Raw genomic sequence first — 24255 nt, 5'->3', positions numbered from 1 at the left:
CTAAATGCCCATGTATATTGCAGTATTCAACTGTTCTGTATTGTTCTCTGTTCTGTTTTTTCTTACAGCACTAAGCACGCAGACAGTATTGACCTGGAACTTGAGGTCGATCCTTTAAACGTGGATCATTTCTCTTGCACACCACTGGTGAGTGTTGACACTACGTCAGGATACCTTTACCTTAATCATGATACTATGTAGCTTCACAATGTTGTTTGGATGAGTTGTTTCATATAGAAGGGGCAGAGGGATGGCATACAAATTAAATGCAACTCAATGTTCTTCTCTTCAGATGTGGGCTTGCGCTTTGGGTCATATGGAAGCAGCAGTGGTTCTGTATAAATGGGATCGGCGAGCTTTGGCCATCCCAGATTCTTTGGGTCGCTTACCGCTGGCTATTGCCCGGTCCCGTGGCCACACCAAGCTGGCAGAGTGTCTGGAAAGCCTTCAAAGGGAGGAGCAGCAGTCAGGAGCACTGAATACAACTCCCAGCATGCCTTTCTCACCATCTACTGAGGCCTCAGCTGCAGAGGGGTGGATGAATGTTTGGGGTTCAGAGACATCTTCAGTTGGGCTGAAAGGAAGCAACATCACTAGTTCTGCTTCCAGTTCCAGCTCAGGTGAGAACTGGAAACTTTCGTTCTATCTGGACTGTCAGCCTTCAACAGTCTTTCATGTACATGTTGAGTTAAGCAAAACCTATTAAACGTAGAAAGACCTTGCATGAACAAACAAGTGCTTTGTAAGGAGATGGTTCAGGTTGGGTGACAGGTTGTGTTTAATTTGGTCAAACATTCTTCTAAGACACTTTTTTTGTACTTTTGCAGACTTGAGGAGACCCAGGTCAGAACCATCTAGTTTCTATAGCAGTGTTAGTCACGGGGATGCCCCGTTGAGCAAGAAACACAAACCCAACCCCGAGACCCTTCAAACTCGGCCCAGCAAACTTTGCTCTGCCCCTCTCGGACTAGAAGAACAGGCCCACAAGCCTAAAACATGCCCTTCCAAACTGAGGGAAGGTACTGCAGAGAAAGAGCAAGGAGATGGTGAGCAGTCTCAGACTAAGCTGAGCTCAACGTGTGGAGGTGGGTGCTGGGGTTCCAGACAGGCTGCAGGACGCAGAGTGCCAACTGTAGGACTTGGCAAGGAAAGGCTTGCGAACAGACTGAGATTAAGAGAGATTGCTAGTGCTGGAACAATCTCTGATCTGCGGACAACCCAAGATGATCTGGAGAACACAGGAGACCTGCAGGTGAGGCACAGAGAAGGTACTCGAGCAGACTGCCGAAACTGCTTTTTTTGTAGTGAAATTGGATAAAAGTAAAGTCTGTCAGATCTTGCAAATCTTGCATTGGCTTCTGTCTCAGTGGCAATATTGTTAGCAATTTTGAAAGTACTCAACTATTTGTTTCAGAACATGAACATGATGACTTTAGCAGAGGAAGTCATTGAGGCAACATCTGATCGCATCAAGAGGGAAAATTTTGTTGCATCAGAAACTACACTGGATGGTGTTGGAGTCAGCAGCACCATGAGCTGGTTGGCCAGTTACCTTGGAGATGCAGAGAGGTGAATCATCAAAAAGTTCTACAACCCGAATTCCGGAAATGTTGGGACATTTTTTACATTTTAATAAAATGAAAACTAAAAGAATTTCAAATCACATGAGCCAATATTTTACTCACAATAGAACATAGACAACATAACAAATGTTTAAACTGCAAAATTTTTAAATTTTATGCACAAAATGAGCTCAATACAAATTTGATGCCTGCTACAGGTCTCAAAATAGTTGGGACAAGGGCATGTTTACCATGGTGTAGCATCTCCTCTTCTTTTCAAAACAGTTTGAAGACATCTGGACATCGAGGTTATGAGTTTCTGGAGTTTTGGTGTTGGAATTTCATCCCATTCTTGCCTGATATAGGTTTCCAGCTGCTGAAGAGTTCGTGGTCGTCTTTGACGTATTTTTCGTTTAATAATGCACCAAATGTTCTCTATAGGTGAAAGATCTGGACTGCAGGCAGTCCAATTCAGCACCCGGACTCTTCGTTTACGAAGCTATGCTGTTGTAAGCCGTCCTGCTGAAATACACAAGGCCTTCCCTGAAATAGACGTCGTCTGGAGGGGAGCATATGTTGCTCTAAAACCTTTATATACCTTTCAGTATTCATAGTGCCTTCCAAAACATGCAAGCTGCCCATACCGTATGCACTTATGCACTCCCATACCATCAGAGATGCTGGCTTTTGAACTGAACGCTGATAACACGCTGGAAGGTCTCCCTCCTCTTTAACCCGGAGGACACGGCGTATCAAGAATCTCAAATTTGGACTCGTCTGGCCATAGAACACTTTTCCACTTTGAAACAGTCCATTTTAAATGAGCCTTGGCCCACAGGACACAACGGCGCTTCTGGACCATGTTCACATATGGCTTCCTTTTTGCATGATAGAGCTTTAGTTGGCATCTGCAGATGGCACGGCGGATTGTGTTTACAGACAGTGGTTTCTGGAAGTATTCCTGGGCCCATTTAGTAATGTCAATGACAGAATCATGCCAATGAGTAATGCAGTGTCGTCTGAGGGCCCAAAGACCACGGGCATTCAGCAAAGGTCTTCGGCCTTGTCCCTTACGCACAGAGATTTCTCCAGTTTCTCTGAATCTTTTGATGATGTTATGCACTAGTGTTGTCAAAAGTACCGACCGCGATTCCATTCGGTACTGAAATTTGAAAAACGTCCATTTCCCGCTAAGATTCGAGCGCTGTTGAGCGGATTCTTAAACAGTGCTGATTGGTCATTGTGTTCACACGCTCAACAAAAGTCTGTGATTGGCTTCAATGATCATCGCTTCATGCTCTTCAATCCAATCACAGGAAGCCAATCACAGATGTATCTGTTGAGCGCGTGAACTCAATGACCAATCAGCGCTGTTTAAGAATCCACTCAACAGTGCTCAAATCTTAGCGGGAAATGGACGTTTTTAAAATTTCAGTACCGAATGGTATCGCGGTCGGTACTTTTGACAACACTATTATGCACTGTAGATGATGAGATTTGCAAAGCCTTTGCAATTTGACGTTGAGGAACGTAGCAGACAATTTGAAATGAGCTCATTTAGTGGATAAAAGTGTAAGAATTTCTCTGTTTAAACATTTGTTATGTTCTCTATGTTCTATTGTGAATAAAATATTGTCTCATGTGATTTGAAAGTCTTTTAATTTTCATTTTATTCAAATTTAAAAAACATTCCAACAGTTCCGGAATTCGGGTTGTATAATCTGTTCTCAAGAATCCTAGTTACAGTCTCTTTGGGTTATTGTATGTAATTGTTTTCCCAACTGTTCCCAGGTTCCTGTTTAACAAGCCCCTAACTTCCTCTCCTGGCCTGGGCCCAGTCCACGGTGGAGGACAGCCAGAACTCGATGGTCCTCTTGGGAAGCTTGGCCTCCAGACCCCCGCTGAATGGACTGCGCTCCTCAATGCCTCCCACAACAAGGAGGAGCGCGACCTGACCCAGCTGGCCCTGTCTGATCCTGAACAGAGAGAACTTTACGAGGCAGCCCGGCAGGTCCAGAACACCTTCCGCAAATACAAGGTAGGGCAGGGCTTCACCCAGGTGCCAGGGTCACCCATGCAGGTTATCAGTGGTGTGTTGCCAGTGTTCGTGATGGTTCAATTTCAAAGGTCTTGATGTATTGTGTTGTGTTGTATGGTGTTCCTGAACTTAAGGTAAATGAATCTGGATCTTTGCAGTCCTGTGTCGTGAAAGGTGGTATGATTGTTGTGGTGTGTGCTCAAAAGGCAGAGATAGGGTCACTGTTGTTGACAAGCATGGGGAAATTTGCTTGAGCTTAGCATGGCCTTGCTATAAGGAATGATTGCATTGTTCCCTCTATCTATCTGTCTGTCTTAACGGGATGCGCGGATATCCCTGAGTCCACACCATGTTGGTTGTTCAGAGCAGATGTCTCCCAGTGTTCCGCTGGTGCGCAGTGCTCTGAGGAATAACCTTCTCCCAGGTCTCAGAGCATATCGACGCAACTTTACCAGTCTATGAAGACACCTTGGCCAGGCACAAAGGAATCAGATGCCATCATCTCTGTGGCCTTGCAGGCCTCCTTGTGAACTCTAATCTCTCTCCTGTCCTCTCCACCCTACCTTATCCCCCTCTTCCCCATCCTGCAGGGTCGTCCGCTTCGGGAGCAGCAGGAACTGGCAGCTGCTGTCATTCAGCGCTGTTATAAGAGGTACAAACAGGTAGGCAGAGACACTCAGAATTCTGTGCGTGTACACTTTTGAGTGGTCAGTTATTAAAGGCTTTACGAGAATGCCTTCAATTCCTTCCTCTCTCTTCCCCAAGCTGACATGGATAGCCTTGAAGGTAACACTTCTGCTTCATCTACAGCTACTATTGCTTTGAACTGGAAGTTCGTTAGTGATGCTTCTTTATCACTATTACTATTGCTTATACTTAGGGTTATGGATATTTACCGAACTTGTACTAACAAAGATGGATGCTAGTTTAAATAATGCAGCTTGCTAAGAATGGATTAGCTATTTAGCTACTTTTCCTGACTTACCTGACTTCTAAAACAATAAAACAGGCAAAAAATGTCATAGTTCATTCAGATTCAGTCCACGTTTTGAGACTTGAGGCAGTAAGCAACCACCTAGCAATGACCTAGCACATTCTGTTGTGCTATTTTGTGTTCAAAAACATTCAAAACAGCTTAGCAACTATCAATCATCCACAACACATCTAATTTAATGTTGATGGTGTAGTTTGGCAGTGTTGATATTTGTTTTGTATTAGCAAAATGGTTAACAGAGTAGTTTGCTCTCTCTCTCTCTGTCATGTGACACAAGTTCCTTTGTCTGTCCTTTTGGCAGTATGCACTTTATAAGAAGATGACGCTGGCCGCCATCCTTATCCAGAGTAAATTCCGCAGCTACCACGAACAGAAGAAGTTCCAGCAGAGTCGCAGGGCAGCCATGCTGATCCAGCAATATTACCGCAGCTACAAAGAGCTTGGCCGGCCGAACCCACGCAGCCAAGCCACTGCAGCTGCACTGGTGCAGCAAAAACTCAGGTACAAGAACAACAATCCAGTAAGGGCTAACCTAGTGGTTGAAGATCGAACAAATCAGATACTATAAAATCTGTTGTCAAATACTCATGACATCTGCACACTCTTATTGGTGTGAGCACTTTGGTGCCTCCAGTGGCCAAACTAGGTACTGCTTAATGATTCAAAACTTTTCATGTAATACGCCACATTTAGAACTAAAATGCTACCCTCATGTATTGAATTAAGCACTCAGAATTAATCATCATCCAAGTATAATAGGCAGTTAAAAGACCTTTTACATGGCCATCACCTTGGAGTTTAGTTCTGAATTGAGTTTCCAATGTCAATTTGTGTGTACACATGCTTTTACTAAGCAACCTTGTGTATTCAAGCCTAACAAGGAGTGTTGCGTGCATTAATTGAGTGTAATTTTGCCATTCTAAAGTGTACTGTCGTTTTGGATGAATTACTAAGTATGTGCCAACACTTCAAATGTGACACACTGCCAAGTCGACTTTCTAAAGAATGGCAGCATTCGAAACCCTCCTGTTTACTTTAAGAGACAATCTGTTGTTGAAACAGCGCCAGGAAATGACTTACTTCACTAACAGTTTGAGTCCTAGTACACATAGAAGCATCGTTATTTTTGCATGCCATTTGTTGTCTCACAACCTGTTGAAGCAATTGCAGTTTGCCATTTTCTAGGAGTGCAGCATATTACTTTTGCATACACTTAGAGTAAAGGATTTGAACAAACCCCTAAAAGTCAGGTATTAGCATGCAACATTTGTTTCCTCGAATCAGGTTTCTAGTTGAGGGTAGGTGTAATGATATATTTTGCCTGGTAGACAATAAAGTGTGCAAGAAAATGGGATGAACCCTAGCCATATCATAGAGACTTGTGGGTGGGCTCTTTGTAACGTTTGAAACTGAATCTTTCACACACCCTAGAATCATAGCAGCAATTTTTGCACGTGCTTTTTTTTTTTTTTCTTCCAGAAATGTCTGGTTTGTACAGAACCACTCATGCTGATCATTTTGTTTTAGAAGCAGTTTACTGACCAAGAGACAAGACCAGGCTGCCAGAAAAATAATGCGGTTTCTGCTGCGGTGCCGTCACAGGTAGGCCAAAGATGAGAACTTCCAGCAGGCGCATTGTGTTCCTACGGCCCTGTTGTTCTTCTGGCATGCACAAACTCACTCTATGGTATACTTGTAGCTTTTAGATGAATCAGTCTTTAATATCCTGCTATTTAAAAAGGATAGAGGCACATTTCCTAATCTCTCAAGCACACCAACACAATTGTCAGGAGTCATAGGACAGCAACAGACAAACCTTGATGTTTTCATGGCTCTGTTAGAAAGCCCTATTGTGTTTGGTCCCATTTCCCCAACCCAACCCAACCTCAGTGTGTACTAATAGCTGTCTGGTGTTGTTTTGCTGTTTATGCAAAGCCCCTTGATGGACCATAGACTATTCAAACGGGTGAGTGCAGCCTCAGTAAATCAGTTCGTACCCCTCGAATTTCTCTTCTTTTACCCCCCTGTCTCTCCCTTTTCTTTCATCTTGTTCTTCTTCTATGTACCTTGATTTCAGACTCTGCTGTTCCCTATAACTCTCTCTGTCTTTTCTTACCCTCCTTTCTTTTATCTTATTTTCTCTATTGCTTTATGCCTGCATGCATGACGGCCGACTGGAGCCCGAGTTGACTGAGCCTTAAATGAGAGAGAGAGGACTATAGATCCAACTAACCAACAAATACAGATGATGCATTAATTACAAAACTAACAATGCACTGTCTCTCTCTCTCTCTCTGTCTCTTTTTCTCTCAATCTCTCTTTCGATCCCTCTATCTCCCTAAAGTTTCCTCCATCTCTCTTGTTATGAGGATGCTTATGACAACACTAAGGACTGCTGGGTAGTGCATTTGGCAATTGCATGATGGCTAAAGACATGGAGGCCTTGCTTCTATCAGGGCATGCTTGAAATAACATCCCTTTCTCTATGGAAGAGGAAATGTCTTGAATGCCTGGCTGCCTGTTTTATACATCTCTTTCAGCTTTTATAAGCTTGATTTGGGGGCTGAGGGTGGGACGGGGGTCAAACTGTGAGCTAACGATGTGTTCGGGGGTTTAAATTGTCTTTAAGATGTTGGATACTAAGTTCTAAATGTAGAAGTATAACATGATGAAAAAATCTAAATATTTAATTAAGTTGAATTTCTGTGATGTATTGTGTATTATTTGTAGGGTTACATATTGTCACTTTTTGAAGGTTATACTGTAGTGTTAAGATGGATGGTTTACTTTGGATTATTTTGGATCCTGAGGTTATATATATTAATATGTGTTTGCTTTGTAGTCTGATTGTAAACTCTTAAATGTAAAAAGTAAATTTCATAGACAATCTTTTTTTCCCACAGATTTAAAAAATTGATAAAAATGACTTTTGTCCTATATAGCGGCCAAAAAAGTATGTGGACGTTTAAATCACACTTAAAAATGTGTGAATGTCGTTGGATTAGATGCAAAATATCCAACCATGTATCATCTGTGCTCAAATCCTGGACAAGACCTACTTTTCTGAGCCATATTTGCTTTGACTTTTGAGCAACTGGACTGTGGACATGTTCCACTAACGTTTGACAACTCCAAAGTTGTCCAAATTTCATTTTAATCAGTAAATATACCTTTAAACCCTCTGTTCTGCTTGAAAGGTGTGCTTGTGCTATCTTTCTTTAAATTAATTGACACTTGCTTTGATGCTTTGTTATCTAATGCCATGACATTAAGGCATTTTAAGTGTGACTTAGCTTTTTGAGTCACTGTTTCTATGTTCTATATGTTCCTTGAGGCTTTAAAGATCTTTGTCATTTATAGTGGGGGTATATTTGTTGTTTTTTCTTGATGCCGGTGAGGAGACAGTAATGAAACTGGCAGGTGTATTGGTTAATGGTCTGTGATTCCTCTGAGGGCCCAGAATGCTTATGAACCCTCAGGCTAACCCTGCAAAACTCTGTTTTTTGGTCTATTTTCAGGGCGAAAGAATTGAGAAAGGCCAAGGAACATGAGAGCGCCGCAAAGAGCCCCGTCGCAGTGTAACATCTCCAAGCGGACTCTTCCTCTTCATTGCGTTTTTATCACAGACAAACAATTTACGAAAAAAGCAAAAATTATCCAGGAAGGGGGACACAGAAGATCATCGGATACGCGACGGTTGAACTCTAGCAGCGTTGTGACTGATTCTGCTCCTGCATTGTGTATTTTCTTGCTAACGGGGAACTGAAATCAAGACTATTGGGGAAATATGACATTATCTTCATGGCATTTTTGCACTCTTCATAGATTTTTTTCTTTAGATTACAAAAAAAAAACCGAAGGAAGACCAAGGAGCAAAGGCTTTTTATTCCGACGACGCTTGTAAAATATCATGCAACATGAACAGATCAACGTCAGAAAAACGTCATGCTGGAAGCCGCTTCAGATTACATTTTTATATTTTGAAAGGAAAAAAAGACAACAATCAACAAGTTTGGGGAAAAAAAAGAACAAAACCTAGAAAATGTAAACCAAAAAAAGGCCTCATTTCAGTGACCATATGCATGCAGAGTATTTGAAATCAGTCTCTCATCTCCACAAATCTTTGTTTTTGACAAATGCTGTCCGTTCATTCAAAGGGAAGCCTTCATATGAATGTAGATGGGGTCAGGGCAAAAATGCTGGGTTTGAAATATCAGTGTCTTACCTTTGTCTTTATGGGTGTTAGGGGACTTCTGACAACAAATTGGGGGATTGAAGAGAAGCCCTCTGGGCTACTGTTTCGTGTGCACTGTTTTCGACTTTCTTATGGGTCCTTTTCTTAATGTCATTTTTGCTGGCCTGACTTTGTGTGTCCTGTGTTTGTTGAATTGAATCTGGATACAGTGCATGTGTTTGAGCAAAATGCTCCTGCATGCTATGTAAATGTTTTGTGTTTTATTTTCATTCATTCATATTGGTGATATTGTGGCACCATCAAACTAGACCGTATAAGCCTGTTTGTTTTCAAGTATATTGTTATAAAGACCATTATTTTTATATAGTTCATTTATTTATTTATAAGCTTTATTTACTTTTTTTGCCTTTAGCATTATTGCTTTTTTTTAATTGTGTGAAGGTTTTAAATAATCTCCTTGTTTTAAAAACGGACCTTTTTTAATGTGAACTGTACTATCCGTTGTGCCACAGCGCCAAACGTATATTTGCAAAGGTTATCTTCCATTTTTGTGTGTGTGCGTGTGTTGTGATACGTTTCTTCATTGTTACTGTTGGTTGATTTCGAAGAGCTCCAGAAAGCCGCCACAAGCTTTCCCGTGGAGTTTCACTGAACATTGCCTTGACTTCTTGACTTTTTGAAGGGTCCCTATACAGAAGCTTCAAAAAAAAAAAAAAAGTCCATATTTTTGACTATTTAAAGTGGTCCCTGTACATATGAAGATGGGTGAAGGAACATTGATAGCCAGAAACTTTTTCCGAAGAGGATTGTATTTAAGAATATATAGTATTTTATTCATAAATTGGATTATAACACATTAAGAGACAAACAAAAAATATATTGTATAGTTTTCTTTGAACGCCCAAGATGTACGGTTGTATTGTTTGTAAATATTGTAAATACTGGTTGCGAAGAAGGAGCCATGTGCATGAAACTTCAAGACATTGAACATAATGTAAAGATAAAATGTAGTGGCAATGGTCTGTAATACGATTTGAACAACTTCACTGTAAGACTTTGTTGAAAATGTTCTTTCACAGAACATTCTCTGAAGCATGACATGATTCACGATAAAACCGTAGATTTAGCGGAAGAGCCAAACGAATCCATCAGACACAATAGGATCTTTCTTTTTCAGGGTTAGCGGAAATAAAATAGTATTTTGTTTTGGGGTTTTTTTTTTTGTTTTAACCGATGGTGACCAGTCATGTGAACGCTACAGGACTCAAATAAGCTATTCCTTTGAGAAGTATTGGAAGAACTAGTACTGAATGACCAAACTTCACTCACACACCCAAAAGTTACAGCTGAGGTTTCTACGACACAGGGGATGAAATGTCTCCACGGTTTTGTCATGTAAAACATAACTAGAAAGTGTACTCACATTTTGAACTCAACATGAACAATGGTATTGGATGGAGTCAGGAAGTTAAAATTAGGTCGTGTAATTAAAAAAAGATGTTGACGTGAGGGTTGTGAATGGTTATTTCCAGCAGGCGATTCCCATACACGTGCTTACACGCTAGAATCAAACACTGAGAGGCCACGAAAACGGTCATGGATACATATTGTGAATGTAGCTCAAAACACGTATGTTTCGACTCCCATCAGAATCGACGACTGCCATGTTCATATATAGCTTTGTTTTTGATTGTTTCTTCATTTCTTGGGGGGCTGCTACCAACTTTCAAAACCCCAGTCACACAGAATCATATTGATTTCTTCTGTATGTTACGTTTTTCATTTACGCTCGTGCCAGCTATATGGAAATTAAGCGTCTTTCACAAATTTCTCTGAAAGAAATTTGAGACTAACTGACCCCCTGAACTTCCAAAGCGATTTCAGCTGACGAGAGGCATCATTTTAACTTACACCAGCACATTTTGCCTGTTAAAGAAAGGAAGGACGAGGAAAGAATGTGGTGCTTATCTGCTGAATTATGACCTATGTAGTTTTATTTCTATTCCCCACATGTAGTCGCATTGTTTTAGAAGCTAAATGTTTCCTCATGATCTCAGAGACTCAGTATCAGTATTATTATAGAAAGTGCCTAAAACATTCAACCGATATCAGGAGTGTGTTGTTCCTAAAGAAGTCCATATGAACCAATTGCTCTTTTTTTAACGGTATGCAACGCTAAAGGCTGGTTTTACTGTCCAAACATGAGCCCAGGTCTGTTTCCTTTCCTCCTCTCACACCCTTTTCACTCCTTAAACATGGACACAGAGTGTGAAGGCACCTGTCATTTTGGGTTTGTTTGTCCCCTGCTCATTCTGATTATGCGACTTTGAGTGACCCGGTAACATACTATGCATGCTTTCATTATTTCTTTCATTTTGTATATTTTTCTTTTTCCATGTCAGATCTAAACTGGGCCAGGAAAGTAGGACACGCTCAGTGTAGTTGGCGCATTATGTAATAACTTCATCCGGTTGCTAGTTTCAAGTCCGAGCACAACTCCAAGCGAAGGTGGCCGCCCTTTACGTCCCTTTCCAGCCGTCCGACTTGAAACTTCAGGAAATCATAAGCGAAAGTCCTCAGTACTCACCAGGAAAAGCTGTTTATGGATCACCAGGTATATGTATCTCAGTTTGGGTCATTCATCTTAGGGAAGGGAAAAATCTGCCTCCCTTTTGTAGTTTTACTCAGGGTGCTAAAACAGGGAGATGGTGTTCTGCATGGAGACTAGATTAGGTTAGGTTAAGTCTCCAGGTTCAGCTCAGAATCAGCAGGAGAAACCACTGGGAATATGTACTTCCATATGCTTTGTTACAAAACCACTGCTTTCAGAGACAGACCGCCACTCGGGTAACAGGACAGACTGTATGTTTATAGAGTTTTTAGACCATTTTTCCAAAACTGAGCAGGTATCATCGTTTGTGCAGGTATCACCGCTCATTTAGTATTGCCATATCCCCATGGGATTGGGAATGCATAAGTATACCTCAGCGCCAAATACCTTCAGAATAAGGTGGGAGATCCCGTCCTCTTATGAAACAGCTCAGCATACGTGCATCCGGATCATGCTTTCCGTATTTTTGTGTCAGATAAGAGAAATATGCACTTTGTACAGCTCACCATCCGAGTTGAATTCCCTCTCCGAGCCCTGGTACGTTGTAAGCACGTCTGTGTGTGTGCTTTATCTCGACGGATGACCACATGAGCACATGTGAAGGTTATAGCAAACCGAGGGAAAACAATACTGGTGCAGTTGGAAGTTTGTACGATGTCCTAAATCCTCTCTCTTTGGAACTCCGGAAATGCAGGTTAGGCTTAAACAACTGAAAAACCACTCGATTATAAGCTTTTCACTTACAAGTACAGAGCAATAAACACTTTGTTTTAGACAAGCTCTTTAGGTTGAAAGAATATGGATAGGTCAAACATAAAAAATAAAAAAATAAAATAAAAATAGGAAAAAAAACAAAAAAACATTGGGACATGCTTAGTTCACTTCCTCTTATGCAATTACAGGTACACAGAGAGAGGTGTTCAGTGGTCTGTGGACATTGATTTCATATTTCCCAGCCCTAATGCACGTTTTCATCATTTTAAAATGAAGAATAGAAAAAAAAAGATAAAATATGAGCCCATATTTCTTACAAGGCAGTGGGCTTTCAACACTCTGCATGTGAAGCTAGTATTAGACCTCTGTTTTCCCCTCTATCTCTATCTCTCTCTCTCTTTCTCCTTCATACCTGCTTCGTGCTCCTCGTATCTTCCTCCTCCTTTTCCTCCTCTGATGAGTTTTGCCTCATGTGCTGCTTTCTCGGCCGTCTCCCTCTTTCTGTCCTTCTTGTGAGTTTTATTTATTTACTTAGATTAATTTTTATTATTATTTTTGTTTTGTTTTTGTTTTGTAACTGTGCATGTGAGAGCATCACTGAATTGTTGGATATGTTTTAAAAATAAAATAAATATTCAGCTGCTGAAGCCATGCAAAACATTTTGAATTGCCCTTAAAATATGGAAAATGTTTTCTGAATGCTTTATATAATTTCTGCTGTAAAATAAAATCTTAAAACAGAAACGGTGCTCATGTTGTTCCTGTTTTCTGCAACTTTCTGTTTTTCTTTCCATAATATCATTTCTGAACTCCAGCTGCTCTGAAGGTTCACACTAACACACAATCTCAGTTTCTTTCTCATTACTGACAAGATAAAATATATATATATTACAGAAAATATAACATTACAGAAACATTCAGTGTGGACTTACAGTTAACATTAACTATAATTACATTGATATTTTATATTTATATAATTATAATAAGTTTATTTTTGTTAAATATAAGCATTTATTTACATATTTATTTTAATATTAATTATTATTTTATAGAAACTAGCAATATAGTATACAAAATATTATAGTTTTGTTCATTTATATATTTATTAGTATTTTTATGCAAATACTAATATGAAAAGTCACACATGAGTCCGTGCTAAAACACACACACACACACACACACACACTCACTCTCTCTCACTCTCATACGCACACACACACTCTCTCTCTCTCTCTCACTCTCATACACACACACTCTCTCGCGCTCTCTTACAGTAGCAGCTGTAGTAGTAACAGTGGGGCCTTCACAAATCACAAATCAACTCAACTATCAAGCATGTAAGTAAAAGTAACCATCACTCACACAAACTCAATGATTTTATACACCCATGTGTTATATATATGTTTCTCAATATCGGTGAATGTCAGTCCTACTGAGTGTTTGTAAAGTTTGTGTTGTGCTAATGGGTGTGAATACGGCTAAAGCAACAAGTTAGCTTAGCGTTAGCTTCCTGGCTTGATATCGACTTTTATTCCTTTTCGATCTTTAATTCCAGTCTATTTTAGTTGGGATTAGCGCATATGACGCTGTCAATTAAGTTTATTATTAATTCGAGAGTTTTAACGAGTTTTTGTGTGTTTCTGTGTACGTTAACCGCTACATGCTAATGGCTAACAGATTGTTTCTGACTGATAACAAAGTTTGTGGAAAGTTGAAACTCGAAACATACTCGACCTATAGACATTTTGCCATGATAATAGTAGATTAGGCTTGAATTAGTTGTACACTATTGTCTTTTATGACTGGAATGCGAATATATTATGCCGATAGCAAAGTAACGTTACGGCGAAAACTTAAAACGATTAATAAAATAAACAGTTAACGTTAAATTTGCCTAACTGAAGATCATTTCACACAATTTAATTTAAATAATGTTAAAGACTGGTATTTCGGTGACATACGATGACCTGCAAATAAAAACAGTAAATGTATACACGTGTATATTAATTATAAGAACTATATTCATGGTTATTCAAATATGTGTTAATCTGTTGATTAGGATGTTATATGAGAATAATTTCCTCAAAGCTAAAAGCAACTTTTGATGTTATGATATGCTTAACAGATAAATAATGTACTTTGAATGTTATGTGCTCTCATTAAATGCATATTAAGCATTGCTTTATGATGTTGTGTTTTTAGTCACCTTTTATTGTACTAGTGAGGAACGCATATGTTTTAAGACATTTGTGACCTTATTGAACGTTTTATGTTTCTGTCCCATTCTGAATCACAGATCAGTGTACAGATGTAAACAGGCAGAGGTTGAACACCTCTTCATCTTTTAGTCATGTTGCAGTCAACAAGTGGAAATTGTGCTGTGTATGTAGGTTAGATATGCTACACCTCTTAAGAGACTGATAACCTCAGTGCATCCATTGCATTCCACTGACAGCAGTGTGTGAGCTTACTGACAGACCATCTGTCTGTCACCATTGCTGTGGATGCTATTGACAGGATGGCATTTAATGCTGGATGTCGTTTACAGCTTTAAAAATAAGTTTGGATAAAATAGGAAATAAAATATAAGTGGAATAGTTTTCTGACTGATACCCATTTCATCCAAAAATGAAAATGTACTCACCCTCAAGTCATCCAAGATGTAAGCCTAGATGAGTTTGTTTCTTCATCTGAACAGGTTTGGAGAAATTTAGTATTGCATCACTTACTCACCAATGGATCCTCTGCAGTGGATGGGTGCCGTCAGAATGAGAGTCCAAACAGCTGATAAAAACATCACAATAATCCACACCACTCCAGTCCATCGATTAATGTGTTGTCAAGTATTTATATAGCGCTTTTTGTGTCAAAGCAGCTTTACAGTAGTAAACAGGGAAACAGTGTGTCGATATAGTGCGAAATAATAGTCTTGTGAAGTGAAAAGCTGCATGTTTGGGAAAAAAACTGAAAAATCCATGATTAAGATGCTTTTCATTTGCCTCTAGCTAATTCTCTATCTGTAATACTGCTTTCTTGCCCCATCTGAATTAGGAGAGAAATATGCACCGTTTATAAGTGAAAACAGTCCAAAACAGCTCTAAAGAAAACTTTTGGTGGATTTTGATGTGTGAGGACAACAGGAGATGGACTTTTTCAGTGGAGGAAAAGTTATGAATTAAGGACTAGCATTTATGCTTAATAAAACATTAATTTAATGGACTGGAGTGTGGATTACTTGTGAATTATTATGATGTTTTTATCAGCTGTTTGGACTCTTATTCTAACGGCACCCATTCACTGCAGAGGATCCATTGTTGAGCAAGTGATGTAGCTAATGCTAAATTTCTCCAACTCATCTACATCTTGAATGGCATAAGGGAGAGTACTTTTTTAAAAAAAAATTTAGCAAATGTTGCTTTTGAACTTCTTCTTTTTTTTCATTATTTTTTAAATAGATTTTTCTATATTATTTAAAAAATAAAGTGTTGGATCATGATGAAGCGTCCGTTTTACACCCTTAATAAATGGAGGAGGGTTTTGTGTAATATTCATTTAGAAAAGCATGTGTTGCCGTACTGCGGGGGGATTTGAGCAGTGAGATTTCTGCCATGATCACATGATCTGAAGGCTTATGGAACCTTCCACGTCTGGTTGTGGAATGTGTGTGTTTGTCTTCGCTCCTGATGGTTCTCTGTCAGTCTCCTGTTGTTACTCTTTATTTTAACAAGGTTTAAATGTTATCCACAGTATTAGAAGGGAGTGAAGTCTGGCTCGAGGCTTGTGATTTTCTTTTATCAATGTTTTCTGAAATAAACTCGACAGACACTTTGACACCAGATTAAAAGTCATTAAGCAAAAATGGCTCAGTTAAGTGTGCAACACTGTGGAGAGAGATTTTGATATCTAATGCAGTGACTTTAAGACAGTCTTAAATGTGCAAATACATTTTGGGCCACTGTAAATCAGAATCAAGCAAAAGTTTGAATAGGCTTTTATTATAAACTTGTTCACAGTTTGAGCTTGTTGAACGTTATACCTTCCGTTTCTTTTCTGTTGTGTTTACACACCACTTTGTGGTCTTACCTGTGCTTTCTCTTTCATAAGTGTTTGTTGAAAAGAGCATCTTTGTTTGTGTCTTGTGCAAATCCGCACTTTTAAAAATAAAGGTTCTTCATTGGCCTCTATGGTCCTATAAAGAACCTTTAATATCCATAGAACATTTCTGTTCCAAAAGGTTCTATATAGTGGAAAAAAGGTTGTTTAGATTATAACGATATTAAGGGCTGTTCACTGAAGGAAACCAAAACTGGTTCTATGGCAGTCATGCTGTAGCATCCCTTTTGAAATCTTATGTTGTGCCACTAGGTGGCAGTAGCATATCACATACTGGTTGCCACACTATATTTCTATTAGAATGACATAACAGGACATTTATGTGCTTAATAGACGCTTTGTGACTAAATCAACTTACAATACGCAGCCCAAATCACATTAGCAGCAAGTAAAGAGTATGTTATGCTAGACCTTATTCACTTAAAAAGTTAAATACTGGCTGCTCAAGTTGATTTTTCTTTTGTTTGCCAGGACTTTTCCAGCTAACCTGAAATTATTATTTTTTTCAGTAAAATGTGAAATGTATATGGTTTTCTCTCTCTGTCATAGGTCCGCCCCGAGTGCAGATGGCTCTGGTGCTGCTGGGATGTCTGGGAATAACCGCAGACTGCAGCAGACGCAGGCACAGGTGGATGAGGTAAGAGGACACACCTGACACCATTTCCCAGTGTTCTTGGATGGATGGCCGTAAACAGTCGACTTGACTTCTGTCTCTCAGTGTGATGCGATCTTCTCAGGGATGGTTCCTTTGTGATGTGAACAGTTACATAAACACAGGACAACAAAATGTACAGTGACTAATGTGCTCATTGAAAATTCAAATGAGATTTTAGACTCCGCCCGTTGCAGACATGACTTATCACTGTAAAGCTATAATTATATAATATAGTTCCTTGTATACATGCCAAAAATCATTAGGATATTAAGTAAAGATCATGTTCCATGAAGATATTTACAAAATAATAATAAAATTACTGTAAATATATCAAAACTTAATTTTTGATTAGTAATATGCGTTGCTAAGGACTTCATTTGGACAACTTTAAATGCGATTTTCTCAATATTTTACTTTTTTCTTTTTTTTTTTGCACCCTCATATTCCAGATTTTCAAATAGTTATATCTCGGCCAAATATTGTCCTATCCTAACAAACCATACATCAGTGGAAAGCTGCAGCGCCGCTTCAATATATTGACCCTTATGGCTGGTTTTGTGGGCCGGGGTTCACATATATAGTAATTTATACACAACAATGTAGAACAAAATTGTTAAATTATTGTAAACATTATATTGAAAGGATATTGATTTGAATTATGGAACTGAATTGTTTTTGCCATGAATATAGCTATGGCGTTAAATCATAAATAAACAACAATGTAGATAAATATATTGAAGCAAAGCCCAGTACTTTTTTACAGGCAGAGGCTGTAACAAAAGCACAACTGTTTCTTCATTGATAATAATAAGAAATGTTTCTTGAGCAGCATATTGGAATGATTTCTGAAGGATCATTTGACACTGAAGACTGGACTGGTGCTAAAATTCAGCCTGTCTGGCCCACACAGTCCCCCATAAATGTTTTGCTGGGTTTAGGGCAATTGGAATAAATAAATGATTTATTAACTTAATAACGGACGAAAATAAATGATATTGTTGAATGCTTAATATTCCATTATATTGCAGGCTCTTAATTATTGAATTCATATTTTTCTGCAATTAAAGTTTATTAGAACTATTAAATTCTCCTTTGTAGTTGCCCAGAAAAGCTAATTCTTGAATCCACAGTTAACTGTATAGTATTAGTAAACCTTTATAAAAGTGACTTATTGCCTTTATTTGACCCAATATTTAATAGACTATCCACCTTTTTCTTCAACACAGAAGTAAGCCTATGGGTGACACTTCCGATTCATTAGCCGCTATAGGTAAATAATGAGAAGAATAACAACGTGCAGTAAACGGTAAAGCTGTTTGCACTACAAACCAGTGTGTTCATAATTAAGATAATACATTAAAATAATATGGTAAGACACACCGATCTTCAATATCAAGCAGCAAAACAAACTGTTTTGTACAGCAAAAAATGGAAGCTAGACCCATAGAATTTACAAATGGCCGCGTCCCATTTTCACGGCAAGAAAAAGGTGGATAAGTAGCCTATAATAATTTTCGTGACATTAATAATAAATATCATTAATGCCATATTTCTACAGTGTCAGTGACTGCATGTTAAATAGCCTAGGTGTGGTGCTGTGGATTAAATTGCTTATTTACAGTTTTGTACAGTTAACCTCTACACTTTAGTTTACATGGTCGGTGGTATTCAATCTGGTTTCCGCTAGCTTCACCACAGGGACTTTACTGTTCAAATATAAGTGTCGTGTGTGTCGAATTCAAATGGGCAAGCGCTGCTTATTATCACTTCAATAGAGCGCCGAAAATGTCGAGCTACAGTCGCGGGCGGGCGACACCGGTACGGTGTGGTCCAGCTGTTCTTTTGTGCGGTTTAATCAGGTAACTAATGGCTCGTTTCCACCGAGCGGTACGGTACAGTTCAGTATGCAGTTATGTCCGTTTCCATCGTCAAAAGTTGTGAATGGTACCAAAATAGCGAACCGTAGCACTTTCTTTGGTACCCTTCCGTTGGGGTACCTAGCACAGCAAAGGGTACCAAAAGGGTGGAGCTAAACTCACTGCAGATCATTGATTGGTTGACTAGAATCCTCACTTGTGCGTGATACAAGGGGATGAAGCGTCTTTCACTCGTTCCACTATGCTATCCATGAGTGTTGAGCTTATTTACATTAAAGTGCGCAAACACATAATTTTATATTTTCACACAGACAGTAAAGCTGTTTCTCAATATGCGTTCTTGTCTGTTCTTGTGGACTTGTGAAACATCATTGCCCAAAAACCAGCATAATTTTCAAAATATTACTGTTATTGTGTCATCAAATGAGTTTTTCAAGCGAGAATGTAGTTGTTTAAAACTCAAATCTGCGGTTTATTTATAAAGAGAGTGCCTATTTGAAAATTTGCTCTGCCGATTTCGGGGCTCCAGGCGATCACCGGGCGCTCAGTGCTCATGTATCCGCCTCGAGTGGCCTTAGCTCGGCTAGTCCTTCTGGCTCTGATGTCTCTGTACTGATTAAACATGAGATATATTTAACAGGCAATCGTTGATCTCATGAATCTATTATTTGTTCCTAATCATATCGTTTTGGCTGGGCACTAAGTTATGTTTAACTTTATATATTTATTTTGAACTTTACTGTAGTAGCCGGCAAGATAATGAAAATAGGCCCCACTAGTGTAAAAATTGTCATAGCAATTTGACGAGTAAAGAGAAAGCACATAAAATGGCAATTTCAGTCATTTAAAAATGTGTAATAAGTGTTATACAAACAATATACATATGTAAAAATATAAAATAAATTGAAGTCCAAGTGAGCTTGAAAAATAAATAGATATACATGAAACACAAATAGAATAAAATATAAATGGATTATACACAAAAACTAAATAAAATAAACAAAATAAACGTCAGTGTTGAGTTCTGCACTCACTGGTTATAACGTAACTTTGTGAGGTCATGATGAATTAAAGAGAGTGACAGCTTTTTAGTGATTATAAAGTAAAGCTCTTTGTACCATAGCAATGAACGGCACAAAAATATTATGGTTAGGCCATATGTATATATAATATTAAGGTTAGATCACGCTCCCTAATTTCAGTAGCAACCTCAGTGATTTGGTTCTGGAGCCAGGTCTGTAATTAGTTAAGGTAACATGCTGAAATGGCTCAATTGTCTGTGATCAGGCATCATTGCATTTATAAAACACATTTTAATACTAAAGCAGGCAGAACATCATTTTTTTTCTTCTCCATAAAGATAGCGTTTGGATTCCATTTCTACCACAATTTCACTTTAATCGCTCTGTCATTCCTTCATTTCAGTTCCAAAATCTGAACTGGAACTAGAAAAGTATGTTTAAAATTCAAGTCGAACACACCTTGACAACCTCGTGGCCAATTTTCGGCAATCGGCACACCGGGAAAAGCTCGGGTGCTCCCGATGGCCAATCAATTCTAGATCTACTTTTCCTTTCCTCCACAGCCAATCACGTCGGGCCGTCAATCCGCAGGCCCTCGGGCTTCAGCCAAGCCTAGCCCTTATGTTAATCCGGCCCTGTTGGTGAGCATAAGAGACAAAAACATAAAAGTAAAATCCTACCAACCCCAAACTGGTAGTGTTTGTATGTATGTATGCATACATCCATATCACATTTGATTTAAGGTAAATTATATGGCATTTAAATAGCATAGAATGTTACAGAAGGTGCTACTTTCTCTTTAATTCTCTGTCTCTCTTTTCTTTCTGTGCGACTCTTCCCTAAAGTGCGCCGCATAATCCGTCAGCAGTTTTTTCCACACAATTTCTGCAGCTCTCCGCAGTCGTATTCATGATTTCTGTTCAAGGCAGTTTATACCAGGACATATGTAGGTCTCACTTTACACCCGTTGACCTCTCCCGTCAGACGTCTTCGTTCAGTCTGGCGTCAGCTCATAGGCTGCTGGCCGGTTATGTAACACCCCGTCACTATGATTATGCAAGTGAAACATGGATCTGCACACGCTGGCTCCCATCCCACACTGTTCTTTCTTAAAGGGGTGGAGCTACATCATCCTGCAACAGGGTTTGTGGAGCACTAGAGCATATATGAGGAGGCTATGTTTGTGCGCTGTTGCCATTGACTTTGTTATGTAATTCTATTATAAGGGGATTTTTCATGCTTTCCATTACTTAAAACATCTGCTGAAGACGTAAGGATCATTCACATTGAATATAAGCAACAGGATGTGATGTCATTCTCTAGGGCTTCTGTTTTTGATAAACAATAAATCAGAAATAAATCTAGACACAGTCTCAGAAAAATGGCTGCAGTAATCTCATTTTTCATGGTGTCGTCTTCAAATTTGAAATATGAACTCATGAGACATGTGACGTTCAACCCATTACTTTACTGGATTGTGCCAGGACTGATTTCATGTATTCATGTAAAGGCACTTCAGTGTCTATAACTTTTATTTTTTTTTATCTTTTTGAGCATTATCAACTCTGGAAGATGGATAGTAAAGCCCAAAGGGTCTTCTTTCCAAAGAAAGTTCGGTAGATCATTTTCAGCCGAGTCCCAAAATTGGGGGTGCAGGTTAACAGGTTAAAAAAAAAAAATCCTACTGGCCCCAAACTTTTCTATATGTATGTATAAGCTGACAGCACTACAAAGCTGCAGATGCTGGATGTGTTTATAGAACAAACCATAATAATTCTGGCACAGACTGGTTTCACAAATGTTGGATAATCCTAAGAAAAAGTTTATCTATCCTTGACCTAGTTGGACAAATCATGCCTCAAAGAATATAATTGTATTTTGTATTCACTTTTTGTTGTTGTGGTTTTCGCCAGCAACAAAATATTTGTCTTCTGTCACATTGTTCTGTGAAATCTCATTGGTCCAAAGTCTTACTCTATCCTACTTTATCAAATATGGTCAGATTTACTGTGATTTTGTTGTATCAACAATGTTGATGTGTTTCTCTAAGTGCTGTTAGTTTAAAGTGCTGCACCGGTATTCAGACAGCTGTTTGTACACATGCATGGCACCATTCCTTCACCTTTTCCAGCCCTAGTTTTTCTAAGACTCCTCTCGTTCCTCTAGGTGGTGGACATCATGAGAGTGAATGTCGATAAGGTCCTGGAACGAGACCAGAAGCTGTCCGAGTTGGATGACCGTGCCGATGCCCTGCAGGCCGGTGCTTCCCAGTTTGAGACCAGCGCTGCCAAACTCAAGAGGAAATACTGGTGGAAGAACTGCAAGGTAATCATTTTTCTCATATCTCAATAAAGAAATATACTTAAAAATAAGACATTTTAAGCCTATTGAATTGACTAAAGGTCATTACTTTTAAAAAATATTTCTATACTAAAAATATAAAAAGACGCAAAAGTATCGCAGAGTGGTCCCATGCAGCATGTGCTGTATTCCAAGTGTTGTGCGGGTATACGATAGGGTTTGGTGAGAAACAAATGAAAATGTAACGTTATCATACGAAAATCTTGACTCGGTTTGTCTCGGTGCACAACTGCGCTTTCATGAAACTCTTTAGCGCCGCAGTTCACTTCAACTCGCTCAGGACAAGCAAAATCAAGATTAATAAAATGCTAAATTATATTTCAATAACATTTGAACTTAAGGCACCAACGTGACAATGTGTATTTGTTTGTTGTCTTTACAGATGTGGGCCATTTTGATAGCTGTGGTACTGATCATTATTGTCATCATTATCAGTAAGTATCAAAGTGTTCGCAGCCTCTTTAACTCCCGTACATGGGCAGCAAACTGAGAGATTGATCATGAGATGAGTTTGAAGAATTCATTTGATTGCACTGCTCTTTTTCGCTTTCAGTCTGGTCACAGCAGTCATAAAGACAGAAATGCGGTTATGATTGGAGGAGAAGATCAGGATATGAAGGAGTATCAACCTGGGAAAGAAGAGAGAGATGATGATGAATGAGTGCTCTTCCAATACGTTCTAACCTGCTGATTTTCAAAAGCATATCTTGTAAACTATCCTCAATGTTTGTTTTCTTTTTATAGGTTTTGTTTTTAATGACTAGGATTTGAATATGTTCCTGAATGCCATTTCCAAATACATCTAACACACTCCTCTGTGCAAATAACTGACCGTGTACAGGTTACAAAATGATCCATAACACGCATGCTTTCATGATATTATGAGACCAAAACTCTTGTGAAAGCCATCTGATCTCATTGATAAATCCCTCATGGACTCTTGTAGTGGAAGGCCGTAATCAGACACTCTTGAGTCTTTCTGGGCCAACAAGACAAAAGAGCCTTTCCTGAACAACCACAGACGTGCCTTTAAACAACTCCACTGCCATCCTGTAACAACAGCACAGAACTTTGCTCTGATTTTACTCAGAATATCTGCACAAAAATTATATATATAAGTTTGAGATATTATTAAAAGATTGAATTTCAAAGTGATAATTCACTAATAATTTAACTGCATTATGCGTATTGCCTTATGTAGAAATAGTTTGCTTGGAAATATCTTTGCTTAACGAGGATTTCAGTAGTATTTTGGTGTTTTCTTCACCTCTCGCTCACGGTGCCAAAACATTTGTCTATCGGAGCTTTTTTGTATGTATCTCTATGTTTCACATGTGTATAAATTGTAAACAAGTGCAATTCTATGCTTGTGGCCTTACGAACTGTTAAGCCTGTTGAATTGCCCATGTTGGCTTAATAAAACACGGATTTAACATCCTTAAGTGTGTATAAACACTTTTTATTGCTTTTACTCACAAAGGCTGCATGGATTATATAGCTCATGCTCCAAATCACCTTTTCTCTCAGATACTGTATTCAGAGTTTGTTTGTCTTCGAGGAGAAGGGTGTTCTGATGTTGTTGTGCATCTTGACCGTCCACTGCTACCTTTGTGCTGGTTTAATTCAGTTTGCAATCGTCTTTCAAGACAGAAGTGCACAACATGTACCAGTAAAACAGCCTTTATCTCTCAAAACAGCTATAGACTGAGGGGTTTCAACAGAAAGAGGTTTCTTTCTGGCCATTTATGAAACCAAACTTAAACTTTGAAAAGTGTACTGCATACTTAACTGCAAAATCAAAAGACATTGTATTGTGATTAAGATAATAAAGGCTTTTCTGTACTGAATTAAAGCTCTAGAATGATTTCTTTAAGGTAAAGTCATGGTAATAAGTGCTTCTTCGGTGAACAGCAGAATTGTGTGATTGATATTTCTCAATTTTGAGTTTATATCTCAGTTCTTTTTTTCTTGCAATTCTGAAGGGGAAAAAAGTCAGAATTGAGATAAAAAGTTATGAGTTTCCTTTTTTCACTTATTTATCCATCTATACCATGGAAACAAGCACCTATGTGTATCTATCTAGCCTATCTGGATGGACATTAAGCATACAACA

The 24255-nt window shown here is 38.8% G+C and overlaps 2 protein-coding genes across 19 annotated transcripts in view; both read left to right on the top strand.

Annotated features, from left to right (window-relative positions):
• The window catches only part of camta1b (calmodulin binding transcription activator 1b), a 332021-nt gene extending 319260 nt beyond the window's left edge, over positions 1-12761 (top strand). For 8 of the 18 annotated variants that reach the window (XM_058792231.1, XM_058792223.1, XM_058792235.1 and 5 more), the window contains 11 exons: positions 69-147; positions 293-620; positions 828-1252; positions 1415-1569; positions 3354-3600; positions 4191-4262; positions 4366-4386; positions 4896-5095; positions 6122-6196; positions 6530-6560; positions 8113-12761. In XM_058792231.1, the coding sequence (XP_058648214.1) occupies positions 69-147; positions 293-620; positions 828-1252; positions 1415-1569; positions 3354-3600; positions 4191-4262; positions 4366-4386; positions 4896-5095; positions 6122-6196; positions 6530-6560; positions 8113-8145 (1666 nt within the window). In that variant the 3' untranslated portion in view covers positions 8146-12761. The remainder of the gene's footprint in view (positions 1-68; positions 148-292; positions 621-827; positions 1253-1414; positions 1570-3353; positions 3601-4190; positions 4263-4365; positions 4387-4895; positions 5096-6121; positions 6197-6529; positions 6561-8112) is intronic. The other 10 variants (XM_058792238.1, XM_058792237.1, XM_058792240.1 and 7 more) reach the window with 7 other exon arrangements.
• A 556-nt stretch (positions 12762-13317) lies between these two features.
• Positions 13318-23579, top strand: vamp3 (vesicle-associated membrane protein 3 (cellubrevin)). The gene is made up of 5 exons (XM_058790500.1): positions 13318-13451; positions 16777-16864; positions 21948-22106; positions 22525-22576; positions 22696-23579. Coding segments are annotated over exons 1-5 (321 nt in total). The 5' UTR covers positions 13318-13449; the 3' UTR covers positions 22716-23579.
• The last annotated feature ends 676 nt before the right edge of the window (positions 23580-24255 follow it).

The sequence above is a fragment of the Onychostoma macrolepis genome, chromosome 11, assembly GCF_012432095.1.
Source record: "Onychostoma macrolepis isolate SWU-2019 chromosome 11, ASM1243209v1, whole genome shotgun sequence".
Classification (NCBI taxonomy): Eukaryota; Metazoa; Chordata; class Actinopteri; order Cypriniformes; family Cyprinidae; genus Onychostoma; species Onychostoma macrolepis.
This window is presented reverse-complemented; position numbering and strand designations above follow the sequence as displayed.

Excerpts from the sequence above, each read along its gene's own strand:
- vamp3 (XM_058790500.1), top strand. Across the intron at positions 16,865-21,947 it reads CGCAGGCACAGGTGGATGAG|GTGGTGGACATCATGAGAGT; the intron begins GTAAGAGGACAC and ends TCGTTCCTCTAG. Across the intron at positions 22,107-22,524 it reads ACTGGTGGAAGAACTGCAAG|ATGTGGGCCATTTTGATAGC; the intron begins GTAATCATTTTT and ends TTGTCTTTACAG.